The 12,981-nt window shown below is 36.0% G+C and overlaps 1 protein-coding gene across 1 annotated transcript in view; it reads left to right on the top strand.

Moving 5' to 3' along the window:
* The window catches only part of CSMD1 (CUB and Sushi multiple domains 1), a 2,072,278-nt gene that overhangs the window by 630,389 nt on the left and 1,428,908 nt on the right, over positions 1–12,981 (top strand). The window contains exon 3 of the mRNA XM_061404066.1: positions 3,925–4,037. Within this exon, the coding sequence (XP_061260050.1) occupies positions 3,925–4,037 (113 nt within the window). The remainder of the gene's footprint in view (positions 1–3,924; positions 4,038–12,981) is intronic.

The following is a 12,981-nucleotide window of genomic DNA, read 5'->3' as shown; positions in this document are numbered from 1 at the left end:
AGCTTTCTTTACAGTCCAAATCTCACATCCATACATGACTACTGGAAAAACCACAGCCTTGACTAGATGGAACTTTGTTGACAAAGTAACGTCTCTGCTTTTTAATATGCTGTATAGGTTGGTCATAACTTTGCAAGGAGTAAGCATCTTTTAATGTCATGTCTGCAATCACAATCTGCAGTGATTTTGGAACCCAGAAAAATAAAGTCAGCTACTGTTTCCACTGTTTCCCCATCTATTTGCCATGAAGTAGTGGAACCAGATGCCATGATCTTAGTTTTGAATGTTGAATGTTGAATTTTAAGCCAACTTTTTTACTCTCCTCTTTCACTTTTATCAAGAGACTCTTTAGTTCCTCTTCACTTTCTGCCATAAGGGTGGTGTTATCTGCGTATCTGAGGTTATTGATATTTTTCCCAGCAATCTTGATTCCACCTTGTGCTTCCTCCAGCCCGACGTTTCACATGGTGTACTCTGCATATAAGTTAAATAAGCAGGGTGACAATATACAGCCTTGACGTACTCCTTTTCCTATTTGGAACCATTCTGTTGTTCCATGTCCAGTTCTAACTGTTGCTTCCTGACCCAAATACAGGTCAGGTGGTCTGTTATTCCCATCTCTTTCAGAATTTTTCACAGTTTATTGTGATCCACACAGTCAAAGGCTTTGGCATAGTCAATAAAGCAGAAATAGATGTTTTTCTGGAACTCTCTTGCTTTTTCAATGATCCAGCAATGTTGGAAATTTGATCTCTGGTTCCTATGCATTTTATAAAACAAGCTTGAACATCTGGAAGTTCACAGTTCATGTATTGCTGAAGCCTGGCTTGGAGAACTTTGAACATTACTTTGCTAGGGTGTGAGATGAGTGCAATTGTCCAGTAGTTTGAACATTCTTTGGCCTTCCCTTTTCTTTGGAATTAGAATGAAAACTGACCTTTTCCTGTTCTGTGGCCACTGTTGAGTTTTCCAAATTTGCTGTCATATTGAGTGCAGCACTTTCACAGCATCATCTTTTAGTATTTGAAATAGCTCAACTGGAATTCCATCACCTCCACTAGCTTTGTTCATAGTGATGCTTTCTAAGGCCCACTTGACTTCACGTTCCAGAATGTCTGGCTCCAGGTGAGTGATCATACATACCATCGTGATTATCGTGGTTGTGAAGATCTTTTTTGTACAGTTCTTCTGTGTATTCTTGCCACCTCTTCTTAATATCTTCTGCTTCTGTTAGGTCCCTACAATTTCTGTCCTTTATTGAGCCCATCTTTGCATGAAATATTCCCTTGGTATCTCTAATTTTCTTGAAGAGATCTCTAGTCTTTCCCATTCTGCTGTTTTCCTCTATTTCTTTGCATTGATCACTGAGGAAGGCTTTCTTATCCGTCTTTGCTATTCTTTGGAACTCTGCATTCAGATGGGTATATCTTTCCTTTTCTCCTTTGCTTTTCGCTTCCCTTCTTTCACAGCTATTTGTAAGCCCTCCTCAGACAGCCATTTTGCTTTTTTTGCATTTGTTTTTCTTGGGGATGGTCTTGATCCCTGTCTCCCATACAATGTCACAAACCTCCATCCATAGTTCATCAGGAATTCTGTCTATCAGATCTAGTCCCTTAAATCTTTTTCTCACTTCCACTGTATAATCATACCGGATTTGATTTAGATCATACCTGAATGGTCTAGTGGTTTTCCCTACTTTCTTCAATTTACGTCTGAATTTGGCAATAAGGAGTTCATGATCTGAGCCACAGTTAGCTCTCGGTCTTGTTTTTGCTAACCGTATAGAGCTTCTCCATCTTTGGCTGCAAAGAATGTAATCAATCTGATTTTGGTATCGAACATCTGGTGATGTCTATGTGTAGAGTCTTCTCTTATGTTGTTGGAAGAGGGTGTTTGCTCTCGCCAGTGTGTTCTCTTGGCAAAACTCTATTAGTCTTTGCCCTGCTTCATTCTGTACTCCAAGGCCAAATTTGCCTGTTACTCCAGGTGTTTCTTGACTTCCTACTTTTTCACTCCAGTCCCCTGTAATGAAAAGGACATCTTTTTGGGTGTTATTTCTAAAAGGTATTGCAGGTCTTCACAGAACCATTCAACTTCAGCTTCTTCAGCATTACTGGTCAGGGCATAGACTTGGATTACCATGATATTGAATGGTTTACCTTGGAAACGAGCAGAGATCATTCTGTCGTTTTTGAGATTGCATCCAAGTACTGCATTTTAGACTGTTTTGTTGACTATGATGGCTACTCCATTTTTTCTAAGGGATTTCTCCCCACAGTAGTAGATATAATGGTCATTTGAGTTAAATTCACCCATTCCAGTCTATTTTAGGGTGAATCAGACATTGACTCTTAAGGCAGGCAAAAGAATTCTTCTGTAAAACCAGCCAGGCCTGGACATTTCTTTTGGGGGAGTTTTAATAGTTATAGGCTTATTCACATTGATCTGTTTCATTGAGTAAGTTGCAGTCCTGTGTGTATTTAAAGAAAGTAACAAGTTTCATTTTAGTTGTCAAATTTATAGCTATAGTTTTTATGGCATTTTTTTAATGTCTGTGAGGTTTCAAGTAATATCTGCTATTTTATTATTGATATTAGATATCTATGTCTTTTCTTATCCTGCCCTTTTTTTTGGAGCAGGGAGGGTCATTTCTGCTACATTTGTTAATTTTGTTTATCTTTTCCAAGTGGAAACTTTGTTTCATTGTTTTTCTGCTTTCATTTCAACTGATTTTGGTGCTTTTAATTTTTTGCCTTCTGTTGGCTTTTGGTTTATTTTACTATACCTTTTTGAAGCTCTTGAGATGGGTACTTGGATTACAAATATGAGAATTTTCCTCTTTTCTGTGCGTGCTTTTAGTGCCATTCCTTCCCATCTCAGCTCTGCTGATTTTGATATCTTGGATTTTGTATTCTCGTTCAGTTTAATGTATTTTTAAAAATTACCTTGCGACTTCTTTGATCCATGGATTATTTGGAAGTGTGCTGTTTAGCAGCTGGCGATTGTCTTTTCATTTTTCTCTTATTAGCTTCTGGTTTGATTCTGCAACTACAGTGGTTGTAATCAAGCATTTAATACCATAGGCTTCTTGGCAAGACAGAGTTTCTCCTACTAGGAATGAGCGCTCAAGTTAGTTTGTTTGTTTGTTTTTGTGAATCATAGGTTTGTGTTCAGACTGTACTAAACCATTTATCTGTAGAGACACTGCTTAATTAGCAAACTTTAGGTAAAATATAAACTGATGAAACATCTCTTTGGCCTTTTGAAAAGCTCTTCATTTGTAAAGTATTGTGCATATCATTATACTAGTTCAGTCCTTCAGAGTTCTGACTTTATCATCGTTAAGATATCTAAATGTATCCCAACTTAATGATAATTGAAACATATATCTTACAATCTAAAAAATCTGTCTTGAAAACCAAATATTAAAATCAATTCATTTGACATCTGTTCAAGGCAATCATTGACTCTTATTTCTGATGCTGTGACTAGTATATGTTTTCTTTTCAAGAGAAATGGATCTATTGTATGGAAATAGTAAAAGATAAGCATGTTAACTATGAGATGTGACAACACACTGATCACTTAGAAAAATAAACTCAAAAGCACGTGGAATGTTAATTTGTGTTGCAGGTATAATGTTGAGTGCATTGTTTCCATGCATTATGTTTAGACAATGGTGTATTGTACATTTCCTTCAGGAAAGGATCTTTTCAAAAATTGTTTAAATAAGCAAGTTCTAGTATTGGAATGTGCTTCATTTCAATGAACTGGCAACGCCTGGTGTACGGATCATGTAATTGTTCAATGACTTATGTAAAATAAATAGGCCACGGTGGAAAGAAGAATTGAGTGACTTCATCAAATAAGCTTCAGAAGCAAGTTCATACTTTTTAACTGTATTCACGTCTTTTTCGAATTCAGGTTATCGGGATTTCAGCTGCCTTCCTCCATCGTCAGCAGTGGCTCCATCCTTACTCTGTGGTTCACGACAGACTTCGCCGTGAGTGCCCAGGGATTCAAAGCGCTGTATGAAGGTAAGACGCTTGCTGCGCACCACCCACACCCACTGTGCCGATGGCTTCACACTGGCCAGGAAGGCTGTTCACACAAACCAAAGCTGCTGCTTCCGAGGTGGTTCTAATGGTTCAAATGTTTGATTTCTCTGTTTTGATGCTGGGAGAATGCTACTACTGTAATGGCTCAAATTTCTGGCACAACGCGTGTGTTGACAATTTTCCTTTTTGCTAGAGCTTTTTCATTGGAAGAATGGTTTTCTTTTGATGTGTGGCAGTGACGTTTCGAGTATTTAGGATGTTAATGGACAGTCTTCCTTTTCTTCAATCTTAATGCAGACAAGCTTTCCTAAAATAATTGTTGGACAGTAATATTCAGAGTTGGTGCCTAGGTAAAGTGAATCCCATTACATGAATTTTGGTTGTCATAATTTGAAACTTCAAACGAAGAAAGTGATTTCATTTGGTGCTTGCAAGGCATAGGGGGTGCATTTCATTTTATTTTATTTAATTTTTGGTGTTTTTGGACTTTGTGCTGAAGTGACTTTGGGGTCTCACTGTCAGTGTTGACCCTTTTGGGCAGAAATTTCAAGAAGATAAAAGAGATTTCAACCTTTGATAGAGGGAATAATATACATGATTGCAAAATATTCAATTTTAGGAAATTGCACTACTATATGGTAAATATAAGTGCTGAGGTCTGTTTAGTCTTGTTTCACATATATATTTTAATTTTTCTCTCATGTGCAATGCAGAATCTTTGATTTTTAACATAAACTCTGAAGCCCATGAATTGAAAAGGGCTATGTAGGGTGGGGGTGGGCCCAATCCAGTGTTCACTTAGCGGCCTTCCTGGATTAAGTCGCCTCTGTGTGTATTCCTCTTTGCAGTACTCCACACACTTTGGCAAAAATCATTCTTCTTGGAAAGATAAAATCTACACATGCTTCTTGCAACTGAACTTAGCTACTATGCAATTATCAGAAAATACAAGGTTAGACTGTCCTCTTTGCAAAGGAATATAAACAGAACAATTCATCCTTTTATTTAAGTAAAGTCTTATGTGGAATAATGCTTAGAATTTTATACTAACTCTGACTCCAGTTCTTCCAGGTCATTGCTTTTATATATAAACGTGCATCCATTTCCTGAAAGAGTAACTCATCTTTAAGCTCATTACTGATTACCTGGGGATCATTTAATCTTTGAAAGAGTAACAGGCTAGTTCAAGGTTAATAGGTGCTACTAGCTTTCAGATTTGCTTGTATCTGCCACTTCCTGTATACCCCAGCTTCACATAATTTTTTTCTCACTTGACATTACAAAAGTGTTTCTGAAGCAATCTGTACTAGCTACTGTGAAACAGAACTTGTCCAGTCAGCACATATGGTATTTCGGAAGGTGGGTTAATGCTTCAACATTTTAGAAACCTTTGCAGTTTTCTTTCCCTTTCTGACAAAGTTGATCCTTAATATGGTGTTTTGGTGAATTTCCTAAGATAAATGTTGCTGCCAAATGAATACTTAAACTGAATCTTTCTGGGCTGTTGTTGTTGGTGTTTGTGGTTGTCATCATGGCATAGTGAAAAATGATTGGTGAGATTGTCTCTGTTGGGAAAAATGTTTACAAGTTATCAACAAAATTGGAGAAATGATGAGAAAAACAGAGCCATGAGTTAAATGCATTTTTTAAAATGTTGTGTGAAGATGTTTGAAATTTTTGTTTGCAATAGTTGCATTACAATATAGCCTGATATTTACAAGTAAATACAACTCGTTATTTTGAAAGCAAAGCATCAAAATAAAAGTGCTTTGTTAGCAAAATAAAAATCATAAAATGTGCAATATCTTTACTTATAAAATATTTTTTATTAGCTTACAAATCAACTGATAAAATAAATTTGTGTTATCTGTTGAAATAAGGTTAATTGCAGTCTAAATAGAAGATTAAAGACAAGAATTTTTGCAGAAGAAACTAAAAGTTTGTAAATATCAGCTGGTTTATCAATATCATTTCACACAGGAAATGTATACACAGCTATAACCAACCAATATAATGCTCATGGGAAAAAGTGAGATTTATGTTGAGACCAGTGTATAAAATATTTAGATACACTTATTCAGATATAATATTAAGCCTAACCAATGAGTCAGAAAAATATCTAAAGTTGTTTTGGAACTAGAACATCGAATCCCACTGGTTTCTACACTGACAACACTGTCTTCCAAGTAATTAATATAAACCAAATAATACAATAAAATGTCTATGTCTTATCCAAGACCTCTGAGGAAAATTTGAATTAAAATTTTAATGCTAAATGAGCTTTAATTTTTTGTCTAGTTCTTAAATGATTACCAACTTTTCCAAATTTATGTTTAATTTTTTATTTATATTTATTTGTTGAATAGGGAGAAAATCTTCCACTCTTAAAAAAAAAAAAAATCTGTCTATACAAGATAGGCTTAGTAATAAACTTAACCTGGACTTGATCTGGGCACTGGACTTTATAGTTTGCTGACATTACTTTGGGATAAGTACTATTTACATAAATTATTATTCATACATGGAGATATTAAGCTACCTAAGGAATATGGAAACAGTAAATTAAATTATTATAATTAATGTGTTCAGTCATTGAATTTAACCCTGAAAATTAAATGGAGATATTTATACATATCTCACTAATATTATTCACATATAGTAATTAGCTTTTTAAGTAGTGGGTAAGTTCATAGATTGTTGATAAAATCAACATATTTTAACCCATAAATATAGAATAATAAAATTGAAGTTACTACTTTAATAGGGTATTTTATAAAGTTATATTTCCTAGTTCTGTCACAGAACATTATTCTTCATGGCCAGCCAAAGAATTTGCATGATTTTATTTGGTAAATTTATAATAAATACACTAGGATTACACGTAATTTACAATGAGATGAATTACTATCAGTATTCTTATGCTTGTCCAATATTGAAGCCTTAGGTATATAAATAACATTCATTCTTTCTACCTTCCAACTTTTTTCATCAAGATCTCAGTTACTGAAATAAAATTATTTGTATCACCACATTTATTTATGATTTAAGAAAAAAAAATCTTCCAGGAGGTCAGAAACTCAACATGGCATGTCAAGACACGACAGATATTATATCGTGACAAACGTGTGACAAGGCTGTCATGAGACTTTAGAACAAAGAGAACAAATCCATTTGGTGACATGTGACAATCTAGAATTGTGCCCCAAAGAACCCGTCACTCTGATAATTTTATTTGTTTCACTTTTTAAAAGGCAAGTCTTCTCTGTTCTAATATTTTGTCTTACTAGTGACAAAGTGAACTAAATATTAGAAACACTAGTGAATGTATGATGAAAATAATTTCACTCCCAGTTTTTGGTTCTGAAATCTAATTTATTTTCAAGTGACACATCTCTTATTAATGCACATCCTGAATATCACTTCAGATGTTTCATGAATTACTTCGTAATTTTTCATACATTAACTTTCAGTAATTTTAGTATTGGTTATATTTTAAAATTTTAGTTTTTTTTTTTTACCAATTGTTTTCTATAATTTAGATTGACTTTTAATATTTTTGCAGGTAAAATAAGTTTCTTTGACATTGTATTTTTATACTCTAGTATTTGTATAAAAAGAATTTCTAGATATTACACAAGCTGCATTTGAATAGAAAGCCCTGATTCTGTGATTCAAATTGAGTCCAATGTGTATTCACTAAAATTAATACTTTTCTTCTATAGAACATTTATTGATAGTGTAGGGCAATTATTGGAAACCAAGTTGTCCAAGGCTTTATCCATGGAATGACTCTTTTTTTTCTTTTTTAAAGAAATTGGAACAGAAATTTTATGCACATTTTACCACAGAAATTACCTTTGCTGTAATTGTTTGAGGTAAAAGGAAGTTTAAGTTGGATTCTTGTCTAAGGTAAACCTGATAGAAATGGTAAGAATCTATTTTCTTAAATATTTCTTTAAAAATCTGGCTGACATGGCAGTTGAAAAGGAAAAAAAAAAAAAAACTAACCACAATTGTAGACAGTCAAATATTTTGTCCATAAAATACTAATTTTACACATTCAGCATTTATCTCACCTTCCCATGGTGCCATATTTGAATATATTGGCCTTAAATTTTGTGCTTGAAATCTATAAGAATCTGACAGTTTTAAAAAAATCTTTTTAGGAAAAATACCACCAGCAGAGTGAGAAAGAATTTGACATTACTAAACTGCAAAGATTAGCTTGTGGCAGGAACCTGTATTGCATACAAACTAGCACAATAGATGGAGTGAAAAAAAAGTTGCCCACAAAGATGCTTAAAGACACTCCCCTGTGTTATAAAATTCTATTCTAGAGAAACTCTGCTCTTTCATTTTGTTTTGTCTTAAAATTATTCATTCTATTGATTATACCATTATGTCCTCACTAAGGTATATGTTTCTCTATGGATAGATAGAAAATAAGTAAATGAAAATAGGTAGATAGATGAAAGGGATAGATTGATAATCCATAGTTAAGACAGTTGATAGGTAAGTAGATACATAATAAGCAGGCAGACAGGTGGATGAACAGATGGATGAATAGACATGCCTAAAATGGTATGAATTCTTATATACATTTTCTTATTAAATTTTCAAGATTCCTATAAGCACAGCAAAATTACCTAATATTACTGGACAGAGAAAATGAAATAGTGATGTATAGTAACTTAGTTTGTCAAGACCTTATAGCTACTAAATAGTGAAGAGGGGAAATTAAACATCAACCTGCCTATTTCCAGATGTTGTCATTCTTAACAATGTACTATGTTTAATATAATATTTATTTACATGTATGGAAATACACACATAAAGATAAGCATGTATCCACATATGTGTGTACACAAAAATCACACTTTTGTATATATATACATATGTGTATATATGTATATACACACACTATATATGCACGGAGCATATATGTATATCCTTGTGTAAATGGACATAGATTTACTCACTCATTCTCTCTCATTTATTATGCTTTTATTGAGTATCTACCAGAGGCTCAATACTGAGCTAAATGTTAAGAATACAAAGATGATGATGAAATGGTGTTTTTTCTGAAGGAGTAGCAGGCAAAAATGACAAAATTCAGTAGAACAGAGAGTGCAGTTGGTTCTAATAACTAGCTATGGTATTTGGCATGACTGGTCAGGAGGGAAGGCCCGTGTACGCGGGGACAGAGATCTTGATGGAGTTAATACTTGAGCTGTACTGCCAAGTGTTTAAAGAGTGCCAGTGCTAAATGCCGACTTTGTATCAGTCATTGAATACACGTTCTCCAAGGAAGATGGGTCACTGGGGGGTCTTTCTGAGTAAGGAAGAATTATGGGCAAAAATGTAGCGGACAACAGCTTAGCACCTGTAAGAACTGTGAGACGTGCCCTGGTTTGTACTCAGAGCTCCCGGTAGGCCTGGAGTGTGGTCCCTCGGGCTGGCGGTGCAGTCAGTGGGGTCAGGTTAACATTGAACCAGCCCTGAGATAGAACTCTTCCTCTGTGACATCCTCAGAAAGGCTGAATTCATCCCACTGGACAGGTAAACAGACAGAAGCACTTTCGTTTGTAAATGCTTCCATTTTACAATTTCATCACATTTTAGCTTTTAAATCATGATTGATGTGCCCGAAATGTGTATAGATGGAAGTGAAATAATGTGGATTAAGTGAATCCTGAATTCTTGCAGCAGCTTTCCCCCCCGAGTTGTTAGAGGTCACCTGTTACCTCCTCTCCTGTGGTCATTTTTGTTTGCATCCTTGAGGGCAGTGTGGGCTCCAAGCAAAGATTTCAATACTTGACATGTGGCTCTAAATAAATATTTAAAAATATTGTTTGATAAAAATTCTTCACTCAGCCCTACCTTAATCTCATCCCGTAGTTCAAATTTCTTACCCTCAAAACCTAAAAGGAGATTTGATAATAGGTGTCACAGTTAGCTGATTGGAACTTGATTTTCTCTTTGGTTAACACATCTTATTATCTAGAAGTTTCTAAAACACACGCACACAGACACCTCCCAAAAATTAAACACTCAAATGGTTTAAAGACAAAGAGTTTTGATGACCCGCTGCATATATAAGCATTTCTTCTTTAAAAAATAATGGACTCCATACAGGCCATTCAGTTAAACCTGTGAAAACTTAAATGGATTGATTTCATTTATTATGATTTATTTTGGGGAAGAGAATGGGCTTCGTGTTCATAAACTACTTAGATTTTCACCAGGGAAATGTGAATCTTGGCCACAGAGCAGACCTTTCATTCCAGCGTCACTAAGTGATTAACTCCGTGGTGGGCGGGGCTTCTTACTGAGAGAGTTTCTTGTTCCCTGAATGCATTTGGCATTTCCCTCTGACACATCTCTCAAGTAGAATTTTCTTTCGTTTAACATCCATGGATCTGGATTTAGAAAGAACAGCTAGATTATTACCCTTCAAGCTCAAAGCTTTATTTAGGATGTCAGTGCTGATTTATTTCTCCCTTAAAGTGATTATCCAAACTCAACCTGAATTAAAGCGTGGAACGTGAATGATCCACCTGGCAGGAGAGAAGCATTTCCAATTGAAGAAAGTGAAGGTGGAAGAACAGCAGTTAGCTGTCCATTAGCCAATGCTTTATCATTACTTTGGATTCATAACAATCACTGAGGCTAAAACGAAGGGGAAACGTCTAGAATTACCTTCCTCTTGACTGTTAGGTCCTCTAGGCTGGTGAGCCCAGCTGAGGACGTAGCTTACCGAGGACACACTTCCCCTGGTGGTGGAGAGCAGAGCCGGCAGTCCTCACGACGGTCCTTCCCCAGGCTTAGATGCCAGAGCCTCGTCCCCTCTCTTGTTCTTGATTTGCAGGGTGTTCAGGTGGCTCGGACAGTAAACTGCTAGTGCTGCTGCTGCTAAGTTGCTTCAGTCGTGTCTGACTCCGTGCCATTCTATAGACGGCAGCCCACCAGGCTCCCCCGTCTCTGGGATTCTCCAGGCAAGAACACTGGAGTGGGTTGTCATTTCCTTCTCCAGTGCATGAAAGTGAAAAGTGAAAGTGAAGTCGCTCAGTCGTGTCCAACTCTTAGCGACCCCATGGACTGCAGCCTACCAGGCTCCTCCGTCCATGGAATTTTCCAGGCAAGAGTACTGGAGTGGGGTGCCATCGCCTTCTCTGTCGGACGGTAAAGCGTCTGCCTATAATGCGGGAGACCCAGGCTCGATCCCTGAGTCAGGAATATCTCCTGGAGAAGGAAATGGCGACCCACTCTAGTACTCTTGCCTGGAAAATCCCACAGATGGAGGAGCTTGGTGGGCTACAGTCCATGGGCTCACAAAGAGTCAGACACGACTGAATGACTTCACTTTCTTTCTTTTCTTTCAGCAGTAGGCACACTAGGACCACTCTTCAAAGGTTTTGGAATTGCACTTGAAATTAATTATTCCTGGTAGTAATATGAACACTAACATCTCCAAAAAGTGCAGAGATAGGAGAGAAGTAGTGACTTTCTAAAAGTTCAGTTAAGTCAATGAATGTTGGGTCAGAGCAGGAAGATCTGAACGGATGCACAGTTTTGTACATAGGTGTGTTTTATCCACAGAAAACATTTAACAAACTTCACCAAGGTCTCAGTTGTTTCATAACTAACATAAAGGTCATAAAGGTTGATAATATTAGCTCTGCTACCCAGAAGCATCAAATGTTCCTTAACCTGATTTCTGCTGCTTATCTCATCTTTTACTTCTGTTGTTTTGATTCTGATACCAGGTTACAGTTGGGCTTCATAGATGGGCCTTGAGTTCTGGGGTGGACTAAGGCTGTCCTGTAAGTATGGATGATCTGGTTCCTATGAATTGTAGTCTATTAATTTGGCCTTTTGATTTTATATGTTCTGTGAACTTAATTAATATGTTTTCCCTCGAGAGATGAATTTGTTCTCTGTGTACTACAAAATCCAGTTTCTGATTCAGTAAGAGTGGATAGCAGTGATCCACCAAGATCATAAATTCTACTGTGGTACCTATTTAGTGATATTAAGTTAGTCATTTTCCCTGGTGAGACACCAGTACACACACACACACACATACACACACACACACACACACACACTATACACAGTCACACTCTTTATATCATCATGTACAATTTCTCTTCAGACATCATCCTAAGAAATCATTTTCTTTAAAGTATTCAGTACTGTTCAAATAGTTTTAGTCATATGTGTATTGACCTAAGGGGACATTCATGATACAAGAAAGTGTGGAAAATACAGTATAATCCGATTTTGTTGAAAATAACTTTTAAATGTACTTGTATATGTATGTATGCACACATATGTGTGTATGTGTATCCATCATCCATATATTCGTATAGCATACGCCCCTATGAGTACCCAAAAAAGTACAGGAGGATACCTGAATGGTTAATAAACATGTATGTGAGAGTGATTGAAATGCTTAAGAAGATGGATAGCTTGGTTTTTCTCTATATTATTGAGTTATGTAGCTTGTTGTAATAGGTATTTTAAAAAATCAAGTAATGAACATTGTAAAGGGAAAAAAATGTATATTATGCTAGAAATGGATATTCTTAAATGAATCTCTGGGTCTTACATGGAAATAAAAAAGTGGGGCCAGGTAATTTTAAGTTGTTCAGTATCATTTTCAAATGGCTGAGTTCATGGGTTCTAAGGCCAGCACTGGCACAGAAATAGTGGTCTGTCTAAAAGGGACTTAATAAAAGGTAAATTAATTCCATAGAAAAGACATCCTCAACATTGTTGTTCAATAACAAAGGAAGGATTGGTCAGTACTTCACCTCCCCCAGTGTAATTGTACTTGTGTTTCTTAAGATTTCTCTTCATGATGATAATTCAAGTTTTACCCTTTGTACCCAAAATTTTCCCTTTTTTTTTGTGGATCTTT

This window comes from Bos javanicus, chromosome 27 (genome assembly GCF_032452875.1).
Source record: "Bos javanicus breed banteng chromosome 27, ARS-OSU_banteng_1.0, whole genome shotgun sequence".
Classification (NCBI taxonomy): domain Eukaryota; kingdom Metazoa; phylum Chordata; class Mammalia; order Artiodactyla; family Bovidae; genus Bos; species Bos javanicus.
Note: the sequence above shows the minus strand (reverse complement) of the source record. Positions and strands in the feature narration are given on the sequence as shown.